The 19,405-nt window shown below is 45.0% G+C and overlaps 1 protein-coding gene across 2 annotated transcripts in view; it reads left to right on the forward strand.

The window, feature by feature from the left end:
- The first annotated feature begins 7,873 nt into the window (after window positions 1–7,873).
- LOC125457289 (interferon-induced GTP-binding protein Mx3-like) overlaps window positions 7,874–19,405 on the forward strand; it is a 48,736-nt gene continuing 37,204 nt past the window's right edge. For both annotated transcript variants that reach the window (XM_048541304.1, XM_048541305.1), the window contains exons 1-2: window positions 7,874–7,977; window positions 15,384–15,576. In XM_048541304.1, coding sequence (XP_048397261.1) covers window positions 7,879–7,977; window positions 15,384–15,576 — 292 coding nt within the window. In that variant the 5' untranslated portion in view covers window positions 7,874–7,878. The remainder of the gene's footprint in view (window positions 7,978–15,383; window positions 15,577–19,405) is intronic.

Raw genomic sequence — 19,405 nt, forward strand, 5'->3', positions numbered from 1 at the left:
TCACCTGCACATCTGCCAATGTGGTATACTGCATCCACTGTACCCGGTGCGGCTTCCTCTACATTGGGGAAACCAAGCGGAGGCTTGGGGACCGCTTTGCAGAACACCTCCGCTCAGTTCGCAACAAACAACTGCACCTCCCAGTCGCAAACCATTTCCACTCCCCCTCCCATTCTCTAGATGACATGTCCATCATGGGCCTCCTGCAGTGCCACAATGATGCCACCCGAACGTTGCAGGAACAGCAACTCATATTCTGCCTGGGAACCCTGCAGCCATATGGTATCAATGTGGACTTCACCAGTTTCAAAATCTCCCCTTCCCCTACTGCATCCCAAAACCAGCCCAGTTCGTCCCCTCCCCTCACTGCACCACACAACCAGCCCAGCTCTTCCCCCCCCCCACCCACTGCATCCCAAAACCAGTCCAACCTATCTCTGCCTCCCTAAACGGTTCTTCCTCTCACCCATCCCTTCCTCCCACCCCAAGCCGCACCCCCAGCTACCTACTAACCTCATCCCACCTCCTTGACCTGTCCGTCTTCCCTGGACTGACCTATCCCCTCCCTACCTCCCCACCTATACTCTCTCCACCTATCTTCTTTACTCTCCATCTTCGGTCCGCCTCCCCCTCTCTCCCTGTTTATTCCAGTTCCCTCTCCCCATCCCCCTCTCTGATGAAGGGTCTAGGCCTGAAACGTCAGCTTTTGTGCTCCTGAGATGCTGCTTGGCCTGCTGTGTTCATCCAGCCTCACATTTTATTATCTTGTACTCAATGCCCTGGCCCAAAAAGGCAAGCACTCTATAAGCCTTCTTTACCACCCTGTTTACTTGGTGGCCACTCTCAGGGGGCTATGGAATTGAACCCCAAGACCCCTCTCTACGTCAATGTTGTTCTGGGTCCTGCCATTACCTGTGTACTTTTCCTTAACATTTGATATCCCAAAGTGCAGCACCTCACACTTGTATGGATTAAACTCCATCTGCCATTTCTCTGTCCATATCTCTAACTGATCGATATCTCGTAGAAAACTTCTAAATTGTCCACAACTCCACTAATCTTTGTGTTGTCTGCAAACTTTACTAACCTACTCATCTACAGTTTCACCCAAATCATTTATAAATATCACAAACAGCAGAGATCCCAGTACAGAGCCCTTTGGAGCACCACTAGTCACAGACCTCCATCAATTGATACACCTGTAAATCTCATCTTCTCTACATTAGCATTCTTTCGACACATTCACGTGGCACAATCGCTCAGGGGTATCAACTAAATATGTTACCTGTCTAACCCTTTTAACTAGAGATAATGGGAACTGCAGATGCTGGAGAATCCAAGATAACAAAGTGTGGAGCTGGATGAACACAGCAGGCCAAGCAGCATCTCAGGAGCACAAAAGCTGACATTTCGGGCCTAGACCTTTCATCAGAGAGGGGGATGGGGAGAGGGTTCTGGAATAAATAGGGAGAGAGGGGGATGTGGACCGGAAATGGATAGAGGAGAAGATAGGTGGAGAGGAGAGTATAGGTGGGGAGGTAGGTAGGGGATAGGTCAGTCCGGGGAGGACAGACAGGTCAAGGGGGCGGGATGAGGTTAGTAGGTAGGAAATGGAGGTGCGCCTTGAGGTGGGAGGAGGGGATAGGTGAGAGGAGGAACAGGTTCGGGAGGCCGGAATGAGCTGGGCTGGTTTGGGATGCAGTGGGGGGAGGGGAGATTTTGAAGCTTGTGAAGTCCACATTGATACCATTGGGCTTCAGGGTTCCCAAGCAGAATATGAGCGGAAAATTCCATCCCCTATTCCCAATTCCATCGCCTCCACCACATTTGCTCCCAGGATGAGGCATTCCACTCCCGCACATCCCAGATGTCCACATTCTTCAAGGACCGCAACGTCCTTCCCCGCAGTGGTCGAGAACGCCCTCAACCGTGTCTCCCACATTTCCCGCAACACATCCCTCACACCCCGCCCCCGCAATAACTGCCCAAATAGAATCCCCCTTGTCCTCACATACCACCCCACCGATCTCCGGATACGACGCATCATCCTCCAACGCTTCCGCCATTTACAATCCGACCCCACCACCCAAGCTATTTTTCCATCCCCACCCTCATCTGCCTTTTGGAGAGACCACTCTCTCCGGGACTCCCTTGTCAGCTCCACACTCCCCTTCAACCCCACCACACCCAGCACCTTCCCTTGCAACCGCAGGAAGTGCTGCACTTGCCCCCACACCACCTCCCTCACCCCCATCCCAGGCCCCAAGGTGACTTTCCATATCAAGCAGATATCAAGCACCTGCACATCTGCCAATGTAGTATATTGTATCCACTGTACACGTTGTGGCTACCTCTACATTGGGGAAACCAAGTGGAGGCTTGGGGACTGCTTTGCAGAACACCTCCGCTCGGTTCGCAATAAACAAGTGCACCTCCCAGTCGCGATCCATCTTAACTCCCCCTCCCATTCCTTAGACGACATGTCCATCCTGGGCCTCCTGCAGTGCCATAATGATGCCACCCGAAGGTTGCAGGAACAGCAACTCATATTCCGCTTGGGAACCCTGCAGCCCAATGGTATCAATGTGGACTTCACCAGCTCCAAAATCTCCCCTCCCCTCACTGCATCCCAAAACAGCCCAGGTTGTCCCCTCTCCCCACTGCATCCCAAAACCAGCCCAGCTCATTCCAGCCTCCCTCACCTGTTCCTCCTCTCACCTATCCCCTCCTCCCACCTCAAGGCGCACCTCCATTTCCTACCTACTAACCTCATCCCACCCCCTTGACCTGTCTGTCCTCCCCGGACTGACCTATCCCCTCCCTACCTCCCCACCTATACTCTCCTCTCCACCTATCTTCTCCTCTATCCATGTTCCGTCCACTTCCCCCTCTCTCCCTATTTACTTCAGAACCCTCTCCTCATCTCCCTCTCTGATGAAGGGTCTAGGCCCGAAATGTCAGCTTTTGTGCTCCTGAGATGCTGCTTGGCCTGTTGTGTTCATCCAGCTCCACACTTTGTTAACCCTTTTAACTACTTTGTAGGGATCACTGAATTTTGCTTTTAATGACTCAGCTTGTTGAGGTATCAGTAGCAAAACTGCATGTCCTGTTTGAAAATGTTTGGTTATTTTATGTTTATTTGCTTACTCTTCCATTTTGTTTGGAAAGTTTTCAGATGTTCTGCCACAACCCTACATGGTCCTGTTAACCTTTGAGAAATGTGGATATATTCGCTACCAATGAAGATTCAGTTTTGTGGCTTAGCAATTTGTCTTTAATCAGTTGGGGAAAGCAATGGTCTAGTGCCATTATCACTGGGTTGTTAATCCAGAGGCCCACGTAATGTCCTGGGGACCTGGGTTCAAATCCTGCTGTGGCAACCGGTGGAATTTGTATTCTAGAATTAAGTGTCTAATGATGACCATGAATCGATTGTGAATTGGCGATGGGAAAAATCCATCTGTTTCACTAATGCCCTTTGGGGAAGGAAACTGCCCTCCTTACCTGGTCTGGCCTACATGGGAGTCCAGACCCACAGCAATGTGGCTGCCGCATAACTGGTCTCTACGCAATTAGGGATGGGCATAAATGCTGGCCTGGCCAGTGCTGCCCTTATCCTGTGAATGAATAAAGTATAATGGTCCTCTAATTTCATGACCATGAGCTACTTTGAATGTGCTGAAACCAGTAGATTTGTTTGAAGAATCTCTGGTTACAATGAGAGAAAGTCTAAACCTTTGTCTCGACCCTCTGGAAACACTTAATAGGATTTGATCATATTTTTGTTAAGACCTCCTGAAAGCACCTTGGGTCTGTGGATGGTACACAGTCAGCTTTAGTTGTTTAATTTCCATACTACTGATGAGATCTTGAAAACAATTTGGCATAAAGTTTGATCCTTGATCAGACCATGCTTTCATCAGTAGACCATAATGAGTGAAAAATAGTTTTCTGATACCACCTTAGCCCTGATTGTTCTTAAGGAAATAAACTCAGGAAATCAAGTAGTCATATCCATAATGGTAAGGACATATTCATTCCAGATCTTGTCTGAGGTAATGATCCTAGACAATCCACTATCATAGAATCCCTACTGTGTGAATGCAGGCCATTCAGCCCAAGGTCACATTGACTATCCCACCCAAAGCCAACCCCTGTAATCCTGCATTTCCCATTGGATAATCATCTTAGCCAGTACATCCCTGGACACTACTGACAACTTAGCATGGCCAATCCTCCTAACCTAATCTTTGGGCTGTGGGAAGAAAGCAGAGCACCTGGAAAAATGCCACACAGACACAGGGAGAATGTGCAAACTCCACACAGACAGTTGCCCTAGAGTGCAGTCAAACCTGGGTCCCTGGTGCTATGAGGCAGCAATGCTAACCGCTGAACCAACACACCACCACATGTGCCCCCTCTCTCTTTTTTCATGGAGATTATTCTTCGTGTTCCAGAATCTTCTGAGAAATCCTGGAAGTTGGCAACCCCGGGATAGAGAAAACTCAAGTACTGAGTACCTGAATCTGTTAGTCAAAAACAGATTTCTTAATTGCAGGGTCCCTCTCTCTAAGTGACGGAAATATAAAATACGAAGGTCAAATAAAAAGAAACTATGCTGCACAATCCTTTTCCATTTCAATGCAGAGTGGAGGGCTAGCAGGTTTTGGGCTAGAGATTATACCACATACAGACCCTGATATTCCTGGTTAGAAAACCAATGGTGGGTTTGGATCAGTGATAATGGGAACTGCAGATGCTGGAGAATCCAAGATAATAAAATGTGAGGCTGGATGAACACAGCAGGCCCAGCAGCATCTCAGGAGCACAAAAGCTGACGTTTTGGGCCTAGACCCTTCATCAGAGAGGGGGATGGGGTGAGGGCTCTGGAATAAATAGGGAGAGAGGGGGAGGCGGACCAAAGATGGAGAGAAAAGAAGATAGGTAGAGAGGAGAGTATAGGTGAGGAGGTAGGGAGGGGATAGGTCAGCCCAGGGAAGATGGACAGGTCAAGGAGGCAGGATGAGGTGGTGGGTAGGAAATGGAGGTGCAGCTTGAGGTGGGGAGAAGGGATGGCTGAGGCGAAGAACAGTTTAGGGAAGCAGACAGGCTGGGCAGGTTTGGATCAGATGTTTTAAAATAGGTATTACTTTTATGGCCAAGCATGTCAGACCGAAAAACACGGTCCACACATTTGCACAAAAATGCATAGTTACACCTTGCCAATTTGTGTAAATTTTAATATTTTAATTGTAATTTAATTTTAATATGAGCTGGTGCATGGTGCCACAAACAACACACCATCTGCTCGCATCTGTACCACAAGGACAGAATTCTAAGATAACAAGGTGTAGAGCTGGATGAACACATCAGACCAAGCAGCATCAGAGTAGCAGGAAGGCTGGCTTATCGGGTCTGGTCCCTTCTTCAGAAATGGCGGGGTCCAAACCTGAAACGTCAGCTTTCCTGCTCCTCTGATGCTGCTTGGCCTGCTGCGTTCATCCAGCTCTACACCTTGTTATCTCAGATTCTCCAGAATCTGCAGATCCGATTAGCTCTGAAGGAGACAATTCTGTTTTGCTAACGGTTGCCGAGGTATTTTTCAGGCTCTGATGCTCCACCCGGAAACCTTGAGATTCTCATAGAAAACAGAAACCGAGCATGAGCAGGAACTCATTCAGTTTAACTTTCGTTGAGTTGGAGCCGGGGATTTCGCGCACAGCGATTTGATTAGCTCAGTTGTTGTTCTCTGTCTCTCAGTTTCGTTTTCCCTCACTAAGAATCGCATCGCTCGTCGGTGCAGTTTCGTTTCTCTCGGAGTTTTTAATTCCCGAGAACTGGCGACAGCTTTGAATTCAAGAATCTGTGATATAGATCAGAGAACGCTCCCCATGAAGAACATGAAACTTAAAGCATTGCAATGGATAGATGAAGGAGATCCAAAATTTAACCCTGCCTCTGTCAGCAGGGAGAAAAATGATCTAGGTTCTAGTGGAATTAGAACACAAATAACACCAAGGACAGCATTTTTATTATTGATTTGCGGGATGGGGTTATCATTGAGGCCAATATTTATTGCCCATCCCTAATTACCCTAGAGAAGGTGGTGGTGAGCTGCCTTCTTTGACTACAGCAGTCCATTTGGTGTGAGTTTTTGCTCAGAATTAAGGCAGTTCCAGGATTTTCACCCAATGACAGTGAAGGAACAGCCATATTAGATTAGATTAGATTCCGTACAGTGTGGAAACAGGCCCTTCAGCCCAACGAGTCCACACTGCCAATTGAAGCATTCGACGCAGACCCATCCCCCTATAACCCACACACCCCTGAACACTACGGGAAACTTAGCATGGTCAATCCACCTAACCTGCACATTTTTGGACTATGGGAGGAAACCGGACCATCCGGAGGAAACCCACGCAGACACGGGGAGAATGTGCAAACTCCACACAGACAGTCTCCCGAGGCGGGAATTGAACCCAGGTCCCTGGCGCTGTGAGGCTGCAGTGCCAACCACTGAGCCACCGTGCCGCCACCATATTATTTCAGGTCAAGATGGTTTGTGGTTCGGAGGAGAACTTGGAAGTTTTCACATGTATCTGCTGCTCTTGCTTTTCTCGATGGTGGTGGTTACACGTTTTGAATGCTGCTGTAGAAGAATACAAGGTTAGGGTGGATTGGCCATGCTAAATTGCCCGTAGTGTTCAGGCATGCATAGCTTCGGTGGGTTGTGGGGGTTGGGTCTGGATGGGATGCTCCAAGGGGACTTGTTGGGCCGAAGGGCCTGTTCCCACACTGTAGGGATTCTATGATATGCATCAAGGGACAGTTAATGTTGTGGGAATATTACTCAACTGGTAACCCAGAGCCTTTGACTAATGCTGTGAGAGACATAACTTCAAATTCCACACATATAAATAAAAAAAAACTAATCTCACTAATGGCAGTCAATTCCATGAATCATATTGTTGATATCCACCTGGTTCAATAATATCCTGCTGGGGATGGGGGCTGGAATTCTGCCTTCCTTTTCCCGATCAGGCCTACCCACGTGACTCCTGGCCCAAGATGTACGTGCACAGTCGCTATGTACAAGAATCACCGCCTCTTCAGGCAGCGTGTGCCACATCTACCAGCTGGAAGGAACTGCGGGAATGTCGTAGATTTCTCTCAGAGTCACCCATCATGCTGCTACTTTGCAGTTGGGGATTCTGAAGCCTGGACCTCCCTCACAGTCCCACATGAGCTGTAACAGTTCAAGAAAATGGCTCATCCCCACCTCCTGAAGGTAAATTGGGGATCGTCAATAAATGCAGACAAGCTCACATCGCTGGAAAGAATGAAGAAATTCGGCTGTCAATTTTAGGGGCATCATTAAACGTTGGGGGGGGGGGGGGGGATGGGGGGGAGGACAATTTGAAGCAATGATAGATCCCTTATAAACCAGGGCCCTGTCTGAACATAAAAGATACCACACGCCACAAAGTTGATAACAGCAGAGGTTTCTCCCAGGGTCCAGATCATTTATGACCAACTAACATTTAAAGAAATGCTTATGGTCCTGGTCACAATCTGGGAGCTTGCCACGAACAAATTAGCTGCTTCCTATATTACACGTCAATAAGTTTGCCATCGGTTATAGAGGAGATCCAGGTGGATTTAAAAGGTGCTATATAGATACCAGTGCTTATGTTGTCTTCATTTTTATCATAAAACATATGCACAAATAATTTTTTTTAAACTGAAACCTGCATGACTCCTCTACAAGAATAGAAACTCACACAAAGTCGTTTGGTAAAACGTCAATGGGCGGAGACATGTCAGAGAGCATTTAACTGGGCTGTTAGTCTCCGAAACGTCAGCTTTCCTGCTCCTCTGATGCTGATTGGCTGCTGTGTTCATCCAGCTCTGCACCTCGTTATCTCAGATTCTCCAGCATCCGCAGTTCCTACTATTATTGATCAGATACTCTGTCAGGTTTGTTGTGTTTCATCTCACGATATTTTGTCAACTAATTGCTAATGCAGCTGTAAGAGGGTGAAAGTTGTGTATGCGGGTGTAGTGGGGAACATTGACTGAGGGGAAAGGTGGCTGAATAAGGTTGTGCGGTGTGTGAGGGAGATGAAGTGTAGGGAGAAAGTGTAGAGAAGGAAGGATGTGAGTAAATGAACCTTGAGATGCAATTGAGTAAGGATCAGGGGCCATGAGAGTGGGCAAGGTTAAAAAGTGAGAGAGGCAGAGAATGTTGGGGGAGTGAGTGAGCATGTGGGAGAGGAAGTGAGAGAGAGAGAGAGAGCACTTGAGAGAGGGAGATAAAGGGATCCTAGAAGAAAGCAAAGGATTATGCAAGAGAGAGAGAGCTTGATTTAGTGATGGAGCAAGAGAAGGAGGGAGAAGGTGTGTGGGAGAGAGCATGAGTGTGAGGGAAGGGGAGTGTGTGGGAAGGAGAGAATAAGTTAGGATAGAGTGTGATAGAATGGATGGAAAGTAAGTGAGTGGAGAGTACATGACTGAATGAGAGAAGGGAAGAATGTAAGTGGAGGGGAAATGGTGAGAATATGCGTGAATGAAGGAGAAAACTTTGCTGGTAGTGGATTGCAAGTAAAGGAATTTGTGGAATGTCTAGGAGATGGCTTCTTGGAGCAGATTGTGGTTGAACCTATTAGGGAACAGGCAATGCTGGATTTAGTGTTTGCAATGAGGCGGACTTGATAAACGAGCTTAAGGTGAGGGAACTCTCAGGAGGCAGTGATCATAATCTGATTGATTTTGCTCTGCAATTTGAGAGGGAGAAGATAGAATCAGAGGTAATGGTATTATGGCTGAATAAAGACAACTACAGAGACATGAGCAAGGAGCTGGGCAGAATTGACTGGGAAAGGAACCTAGCAGGAAAGACAGTGGAACAGCAATGGCAGGAATTTCTAGGAGTAATTCAGGACACAAAGCAAAAATTCACCCCTCAGGAAGAGAGGAATGGTACAAGGAGAATGAGGCAACTATGGCTGACTAGGGAAGTCAGGGATAGCATAACAGCAAAAGAAAAAGCATATAACATGGCAAAGTGCAGTGGGAAACCAGAGGACTGGGAAGCTTACAAAGACTAACAGAGGGCGACACAAAAAAGAAATGAGAGAGAAGATTAAATATGAGGGTAAGCTAGCCAGTTATATAAAGGAGGACTGTAAGAGTTTCTTTAGACATTATAAAGGGCAAAAGAGAGCCAAACATGAACATTAGACCAGTGGAAAATGATGCTGGAGAGATAGTAGTGGGGAACAAGGAAGTGACTGAGGAACTGAATAATCACTTGGCGTCAGTCTTCACAGTGGAAGACACATCCGAAAAATTCGAGAGAGTCGGGGGCAGAGCTGAGTATGGTGAAGGTACTAGAAAAACTGAAAGGCCTAAAGGTGAATAAATAACCAGGACCAGATGGACTGAACTCCAGAGTTCTTAAGGAGCTATCTGAAGAGATAATGAAGGCATTAGTGATGTTCTTACAGGAATCGCTAGAGTTAGGAAGGTTCTCAGGGGACTGGAAAATTGCTAAAGTAACATCCCTGTTTAAAAAGGGAATAAGGGCAAAAGGCTGAAAATTATAGGCTAGTTAGCCTAACCATGGCCTTGGGTAAGATTTTAGAATCCGTTGTGAAGGATGAGATTTCTGAATACTTGGAAGTGCATGATAAAATAGGGCAAAGTCAGCGTGGTTTCATCTAGTGATGCCTGACAAATCTGTAGGAATTCTTTTAGGAAGTAATGAGCAAGTTAGACCAAGGAGAGCCAATAGATGTTGTCTATCTAGACTTCAAGAAGGCTTTTGACAAGGTGCTGCACAGGATACTGCTGAGTAAGAATAAGGCCCATGCTGTTAGAGACAAGGTTCTAGCATGGAAGGAAGATTGGCTGTTTGGCAGAAAGCAGAGAGAAGGGATAAAGGGGTCTTTCTCAGGATGGCAGCCGGTGACAAGTGGTGTTCTGCAAGAGTCAGTATTGGGACCATAACTCTTCACTTTATACACTAATGATCTGGATGAAGGAACTGAGGGCATTCTGGCTAAGTTTGCAGATGATATAAAGACTGGTGGAGGGACAGGTAGTACTGAGGGTGTGGGGAGACTGCAGAGGGATTTGGACAGGTTAGGAGAATGGGCAAAGAAGTGGCAGATGGAGTACAACGTGGGAAAGTTTGAGGTCATGCACTTTGGTAAGAAGGATAGAAGCATGGGCTGCTTTCTAAATAGTGAGAAAATTCTGAAGTCTGAAGTGCAAAGAGACTTAGGAGTTCCAGTCGAAGATTCGCTCAGGGTAAACTTGCAGGTTGAGTCAGTAGTTAGGAAGGCAGATGCAACTTTGGCATTTATTTTGAGAGGATTTCAAGATAAAACCAGAAATATATTTCTGAGTTTCTTAGGCACTGGTCAGGCTACACTTGGAGTATTGTGCACAGTTTTGGTCCCCATATTGCAAAAAAGATGAATTGGCCCTGAAGTGGGTTCAGGTGAGATTCAGGAGAATGGTCCCAGCAATGAAAAGCTTCACTAAGTATGGAACGTTTGAGGACACTGGTCTATACTCGATGGAGTTTAGTAGGATGGAGGGGGATCTAATTGAAACTTACAGAATACTGAATGGCCTGGACAGAGTGGATGTTGGGAAGATGCTTCCATTGGTAGGAAGGACTAGGACCTGAGGGCACAGCCTTAGAGTAAAGGGAAGACCTTTTAGAACAAAGATAAGGAGAAACTTCTTCAGCTAGAGAGTGGTGAATCTGTGGAATTCACTGCCACAGAAGGCTATAGAGGCCATGTCATTTAAGACATTTAAGACATAGATAAATTGGCACCTGATTGTCAAGGCAATCAAGAATTACAGGGAGAAAGCAGGAGAATGGGATTGAGAAACTTTTCAGCATGATTGAATGGTGGAGCAGACTTGATGGGCTGAATTGTCCAATTTTTGCTCCTGTGTCTTATGGTCTAGAGCCTGTTCTGTGTTCAGTAGATGGTGGTCTGGTCAGAATTAATTCTTTATTAAAGTATCATAAAGTTGTCTGCCGACTGTGTGCACCTTGCAATAATACTTTTATTTCGTACATGGGATGAGGGTGCGGGGCCTGGCAGCATTTATTGCCCATCCCTAATTGCCCAGAGGGCACTTGAGAGTCAACCACATTGCTGTGTGTCTCGAGTCACATGCAGGCTAGACTAGGTAAGGATAGCAGTTTCCTTCCCTGAAGGATGTTAGTGAACCAGATGGGTTTTTCCTCATAATCAACAGTGGATTCATGGTCAACATTAGACTTGCAGAGTTTTTTTTGTTTTTAATTCAACTTCCACGATTTGCTGTGGTGATATTTGAACTTGGGTCCCCAGAACATTATCTGGGTATCTGGATTAACAGTCCAGTGATAATACCATGAGGTCATCTCTCCCCATCTTTGGTAGACCAGGAAGCATGTTTTAACTTTGCATTTCTATTCGGACTTTCTGAATATTATAGAAAGAAACCCAAAATATACATATTAACGTTACCAAGTTACCTACCAGGGGAAGTGATGGCCTCATGGTATTGTCACTGGACGTTAATCCAGTGTCTGTCTTTTAGGGAAGGAAACTATCATCTTTCCCTGGTATGGGCTTTGTATGATTCCAGATCCACAACAATATGGTTGACTTTCAACTACCCTCCTAGCAATTAGGATTGAGCAATAAATGCTGGCCTAACTAGCAATGTCTTCATCCTGTGCATGAATAAAGTAAAGTCACCCAATGTTCTCATGCATTAACGACTTATTATTCTGATCAGTCTCTGCATATGTATTGCATTCATACTCTTTAATTTGGGCTGGCCCCTTAATGGTTGGTGTGGATGTCTGGAACTATGGTTTCTATGCTGGTCGTTATGTGGACGATGGGTGATGTTGTGGTTCTATATTAAGCAAATGAAATTATTTTAGCCCACCCAGCAGATCATGAAAAAACAGCACACAATGATTTTGAACATGCAGAAAGAAGATACAGATTCTTCATTCCCTTTGTTTGATCTTAAATTTCACTCAACCGGCAAGATATGTCAACCAATAACAACACAACAAAGAAGGGTCCAGACCCGAAACATCAGCCTTCCTGCTCCTCTGATACTGCTTGGCCTGTTGTGTTCATCCAGCGCTACACCTTGTTACCTCTTTATAAGAGGTACAGTATGGAGCTCAAGCATCAAAACAAAAATTGAAGGAAAACACAATCTATATAAGTGATTAGTAAAGGAAGATTCATACAGTCATACAGCATGGAAAAAGGCCTTTTGGTCCAACCAGTCCATGCCAGCCATGTTCCCAAACTAAACTAGTCTCACCTGCCTGCGCTTGGCCCATGTCCTCCAAACCTTTCCTATTCATGAACTTATCTTTTAAACATTGTAACTGTATCTGCAGCTACCGCTTTCTCTGCCCACGAACCACTCTCTGTGTTTAAAAACAAGTTGTCCATCACATCCCGATTAAATCTTTCTCCTCTCATCTTAAAATTGTGCTTCCTAGTTTTGAACGCCCATACTGTAGGCAAAAGACCCTTATCATTCATCTTATCTGTGTCCCTCATGATTTTATAAACCTCAATGACCCTGGTTCAGCCACATCTGGAATATTGTGTCCAGTTCTGGCCACCTCATTACAGGAAAGATGTGGAAGAGTTGGAAAAGGTGCAGAGGAGATTTACCAGGATGTTGCCTGGAATGGAGGGAATGCCTTATGAGGAAAGGTTGAGAGAGCTAGGCCTTTTCTCTTTAGAATGATGAAGGATGAGAGGTGACTTGATAGAGGTATATAAAATGATCAGAGGCCAGAGACTTTTTCCTTGAGTGGAGATAGCTATTATGAAGGGGCATAGTTTTAAAGTGAGTGGAGGTAGATATAGGGGAGACGTCAGAGGTAGGTTCTTTACTCAGAGAGTCATAGGGGTGTGGAATGCATTGCCGGACATGGTAGTGGAGTAGACCTCTTAGGGGCATTTAAGCGACAATTAGATAGGCATATGGATGATAGTATAAGGTAGAGGTGGAGGTTAGATAGACCTTAGGTTTAGGGTAAAGGTTCGGCACAACATTGTGTGCTGAAGGGCCTGCTCTATACTGTACTTTCTATGCTCTATGTTCTATGCTGTATATAACATTATCCTTCAACCTCCTATGGTCCGATGAAAAATGTTCGAGCCTTTCCAGTCTATTTTTATAACTCAAACCCTCCATTCCGAGAAACATGCTGGGAAATCTTTTCTGAACCCTCTCCAGCTCAATGATATCCTTCCTATAACAAGGTGGCCAGAACGGTACACAGCACCCAGAAGAGGCCTCACCAATGTCCTGGGCAACCTCAACATAACGTCTCAACTCCTGTACAGAAGTAACCCTTCCTTTTATCACTTTCTTTATGGGGGAATGGATCTGAAAAAAACCACATAAGATGAATTACTTATTCTGACCAATTAATGCAATTCTGCCATTTCTTCTGGGTTGAACAAACGGTCAACTTTTGTATCAGACCACTGACATTTGATCCTCTGGCATGATTTGATCCTAATTGTTCTGCAGTGCTAAACAGAGCAATATTCAGAACAGTCCTCTTCACTATATCATAGGGTGGACTGTGATGCATTTAAGAAAACCAGACACTTTCCCCTGTAGCACCTGTAATGTGTCTGAGCAAAAATAATATTGGGCTTAAGACCAGACTGTTATCATCAATTAAAATGAGCAGTGTAATTGCATTTGCATTTGTGTTTAATTTCTTCCTTCCCTTGAAGCACATGCCGTTGGTAAGGCCAACATTTGTAACCGAACTGTAATTACACTGGAGAAGGGGCTGGTGGTTTTTTTTATATCGTATATTTGGTGGTTGGTTTGCAATGAATATCAGGTCATACCGAACTTGTTTCTTCTATAATGCTATCATCCTAAACTTCAATCATACCTGTTACCTTTATGCCAACAAAACCTTCCACTGTTGCCAATTCTGCTGCAGTTACCCTGAGTGCACAGATCTAGAGTACCCTCTCCATTGCTGTCTCATGTCACATTGTAAAGGCTTAGATAAGGAGGAAACATTTTTGATTGCATGAGGAGATGGTAGCAGTGAGGTAAAGTCACTGGGTTAGTGATCCAGAGACATGGCTAATTGGGAATGTTAAATCAGAATTTGGTTCTGAAAGAGTTAATGACGAAGAGCTCCACCAGCATGATGATGTCATAGGAACTTGGGTATTTTTTGGACCTTAAAGAGGACCTATTGTCCTGTGTCTCCTCATATTGTTTAGGACAATGCCTGCCTCATGAATGTAACTTGTACCCGATTGAGATCATACGACGGCCGACAACTGGTTTAGATTAGATTCCCTACAGTGTGGAAACAGGCCCTTTGGCCCAACAAGTCCACACTGACACTTGAAGCATCCCACCCAAACCCATCCCCTTATAACCCACACACCCCTGAACACTATGGGCAATTAGCATGGCCAATCCACCTAGCCAGCACATCTTTGGACTGCGGGAGGAAATCGGAGCACCCGGAGGAAACCCACGCAGACATGGGGAGAATGTGCAAACTCCACACAGACAATTACCTGAGGCTGGATTCGAACCCGGGTCCCTGGCGTTGTGAGGCTGCAGTGCTAATCACTGAGCCACCGTACCGCCCGTAAGACAAGAACCTCTTCACTCTGGGGTAGTGGTTATATAACACCAGGCTAAGCAGGCCCTGTAGGTCAGTGTCTACAGGGGAATGGTGGCACCAGTCTCAAGGTGAACAGTAGTATTAGGGCAGCACTGTGTAGTAAGGTGGTCAGCATTCAGATAGCTCATTCAAAAGGGCACATGACTTCAACTGTTGCCCTCTGTTCCCGACACCCTTCCCCACCCACATGGGAACTTGTGGAAGTTCAATTCACTTAAGTCATGTAAATCTGGAATTAAAAGCTGATTTCATTAATGGTGATCATTAAAAGTTTAATGTTGTATTTAAAAACCCAGCTGATTCACTAAGGTCCTGAAGGGACAGCAATCTAACTGCCCTTTCCTCGTTTGGCCGACCTATGAACCACAGCAAAGTGAATGAATCATCACAAGGACAAGAAAAGTTGGACAACTATTTCTAGCTTGACCATCTATGTCCATGCCCGATGATCAAAGAGCTGCGGCAATTGAAAAGAACACGGCACCTAGAGAGATGAAAAAGTTGAGGTGGAATGCCAGACTTTATAATTGATATAAAGTGGTCAGTTAGTAATTTGAAGACTTAGTTAACGTTAATCACAATATTAAGTTCTAACTCAGAAATATTTATACAATTATTTTGGACTCTTGCATTTTTCTCGGTTTATTTTCAGAGAATGGAGACGATGTTTTATAACTGCTATGAGGAGAAAATACGTCCTTGCATTGATCTTATTGACTCGCTGAGAAAGTTGGGAGTGGACAAGGACCTGAATCTTCCAGCCATTGTGGTCATTGGAGACCAGAGTTCTGGGAAGAGCTCAGTATTGGAGGCACTGTCTGGTGTGTCACTTCCCAGAGGGAGCGGTAAGATTGTTGTTAAGAACATTATCAACTTAGCTGTAATGTACTCAGTTATTATGGAATGTTATCAAATATAATTTAACACTGAGTAACAAGTGAAGATGGGCAAAATGGTAGGGTTTAAGGGGCATCTGAAAAGATGAAGAACGGCAAAGAGACATGGGGCAGGAATTCCAGAGCTTAGGGAATTGGCAGCTGAAGACATGACCAAAAACAGTGCACAATTGATATGCTCACAAGCTCAGTATTGGATCAATCAGATAGTGTGGGGAGTTATACTGAAAGAGATAGGAACGGTTGAGGCCATTGAGAGATTTGGAAATGAAAAGGTGCATGGTAAAACTGAAGTATTTATTAATAGAAGGTAACATAAGCCAGTGAGCACCAGGATGATGAATGGTCGGGAGCAGAGTTTTGGATGAAGTTGGCCTGAAGTGCTTTGGATCAATCAAGCCTGGAGATTAAGAAAAGATATCAATAAACAGCATTGGAGCTGAAGCAGTGATAGAGCCGAACAAAGCTACAGAGTGACAATAGGTGCTCTTGCTGATGACATGGATACTGTAAAATTGGGTTATTTAGCGCACACTGGGTTTTGCTGGTTGCAGTGAATTAAAAATGCTGGTGAATCCATTGCTGTTCATGGTGCTGATGGGCATTGAATGACGAGATTTTTCTTCCTCCAGCTTGCAGGAACTTAGAGCTTTGTTCCCTTTGACACTTCTCACTGTAAACACTGAGGGGAAAAAATGTTCGTCGTCCACCTGTACTTTTGCAATTGCTTCAGACTGATAACACCAGCTTTTCACATTGTCCCAGTGATGACTGGGGAAACTATCGATGATTCAGTTGGAGGAGCATTACATTTTGTGGGATGTGAGATAACACAAATTTTATTTTGGGTGCTTATCTTGGAGTTAAATATAACAGGATTGTGAAAAGCCTGATTCAGCCACTGGCCAGGAAAAGGGCCGGTGCTGATGGCTACAGAATGGAGTTTGTGGTGAAGACCAAAAACAATGGTTTCAATCTCCCCAAAAATAATTATTAGCAAGGGATTTCTGCTGATCCAGTACTCTATGTCAAACCAATAGTCTGCAAGAAGGGGGGTTTCCTGGTAAACTTGACCTCATCCTTCCTACGGTTGCAGATTCACTTCTTCCTCTTTGATTTTTTTTCACCTTTTCTGGAATCTTGCTATGAGTGAATTCTCTCAGAACACTGCTTTCCCAGTGATTTTGTTTTTGTGTACATGAACCATGCCAAAACATTTCTGAGCGATGGGATAAGTTGCTATATAAATGCATTTCTTTCTTTGAACATAAGAACATAAGAAATAGGAGCAGTAACATCATGGCTCATCTTTTTATGGACTCAGCTCCATTTATCCATCCACTCATCATTACCCTTAATTCCTTCATTGTTCAAAAACCTATCTATCTTTGCCTTAAAAACATTCAATGAGGTAGCCTCACTGGCAGGGAATTCCACAGATTCACAACTCTTTGGGAGAAGAAGTTACTCCTCAACTCCGCTTGGATTTTACAATCAGCCATTAGCTGGTGTACGAGAAATTCCTGGGAAGAGGATAGAGGAGGATTTAGCCGTTTCACGCCTTGAGCTTATTTCACCATTCATTTAGATTTTGGCTGAATTCTGTTTTAAATACTGCTGTCCATCTGAGTTGCATTCCCTTAATAACAATCCCAAACAAAGAGTGATCTATCTCAGTAATCTCTCACAATAACTCTTAGTGGAGAGAGGTTTAGATTTTCACTAACCTTCATGTGACTAAGTGCTACCTGACAACACTCCTTAACAGCTAAGCTCCAATTTTAATGCTATACCCTCCCTTGCTCTCAGCTCCCATGTCAGAGGGAATAGTTTCTCTCTATCTACCTTATCAACTGCTACTAAATTCCCCAATCAGACGAGGCTCAGTTTATTTTACAAAGGCATAGGATGGTTTTTTGTTCCTCCCTTCAGACACCCTCATTTGTCTTTCTAACTGATCAGCTGGGTTTCATTTTCTGTAGAGTGGCTTAGGTTGGAAATTGATTGTGGCACATTTGAACGTCGGCATGTTTCCGCACCTCAGTGCTCAGTGCTATTGTGGATGGGTAGTTAAGAGTCAACCACATTGCTATGGATCTAGAGTCACATGTAGGCCAGACTAGGTAGAGGATGGCAGCTTCCTTCCATAAAGGGCATGAGTGAAACCGATGGGTTTTTCCTGACAGCCGACAATGGATTCACAGTCATCATTAGACTGTTAATTCTAGATATTTATTGAATGCAAACTGTACCATCTGCCATAGTGGGAATCGAGCCCAAGTCCCCAGAACATTATCTGGATCTCTGGATTAACAGTCCAGTGATAATACCACTAGGCCATCATCTCCCCGAGAGAATTCTCCCACAGATGAGTCAAGCAACAGTTCGCCATGGAACTGTACCTTACAGATAATATCCCAAACACCACTGACACTTTCGCTGGGTACACCCTGCCTCATCAACAGATGTAGCAGCACGGTGGTATACAATTATGGGGGGAGTTGGTCGACATTGACTCCAGGCTCATGAGGTCATATGGCATCAGGTTAAAATGGGAAAGGAAACCTACAGCTGATAACTACCTGCTGCCCCCACCTCCTCCTCCTTGGCAGATGAATCAATGATCCTCCATGATGAAGTTCATTTGGGTGAAGAATTCCGGGCAGCAAGGGCACAGAATATAATCTGCATGGGGCATTTCAAAGTCAACCTCCAAATATGGCTTGGATGCACCACCCTTTACAGAACTGGCAGAATCCTGAACAATGTAACTGCAGGAGACAATGGGAACTGCAGATGCTGGAGAATCCAAGAGAACAAAGTGTGGAGCTGGATGAACACAGCAGGCCAAGCAGCATCTCAGGAGCACAAAAGCTGACGTTTCGGGCCTAGGCCCTTTTCTGATGAAGGGTCTAGGCCCAAAACGTCAGCTTTTCTGCTCCTAAGATGCTGCTTGGCCTGCTATGTTCATCCAACTGCACACTTTGTTGTCTCAATGTAACTGCAAGACTTGGTCAGTGGCAGACAGTGAGGAATGAAAACCAGGAAAGAATATGCTTGAACTCGTCCTGACCAACCTGCCTGTTGCAGTTGCATTTGTCCGTGAGACCACAGCCTCTGTCCTCATTTTTAAGATCTCTTCCATGGGTTTTGTGTGGCACTGCCATTGTGCGAATTAGGACAACATTTCAAACAGGTTTAGAAACTCAAAACTGGGCATCATTGAGGTGCTGTGGTATGCCAGAAGCAGCAGAATTGTATTCAACAACATTTTGTAAACAGATTGGCTGGTATATACCCACCTACTACCATTAGCATAAGTCAGGGCTGATCATCCAGATACAATGAAGAGTGTAGGAGAGGATACTAGGATCAGGAGCAGGCATAAGTAAAAACGTGGTATCAACCTCATGAATGTACAACACACAGGACTACTTGTCCGCTGAACAGTGGAAATAGCATGCAATGCACACAGTGAAGCAATTCCACAATCAAAGGATCAGATCTAAGCTCTGTTCTCTTGTCACATCTAGTCATGAATGGTGATGGATAATTAAACAAATAACAAGGGGGCACTGCTCCATAATTATCCCCATCCTAAACTGAGGGGGAGAAAAGCACATCTACGCAAGATTTGAGGCTGAAGCATTTGCACCTATCTTTAACCAGAACTGCCAAATGAATGATTCACTGTGGCCTCCTCCTGAGGTCCCCTACATCGCAGGTGCACGTCTTCAGCCAGGATAATTCACTCCATGTGATATCAAGACCCAGCTGA

This window comes from Stegostoma tigrinum, chromosome 12 (genome assembly GCF_030684315.1).
Source record: "Stegostoma tigrinum isolate sSteTig4 chromosome 12, sSteTig4.hap1, whole genome shotgun sequence".
NCBI lineage: Eukaryota > Metazoa > Chordata > Chondrichthyes > Orectolobiformes > Stegostomatidae > Stegostoma > Stegostoma tigrinum.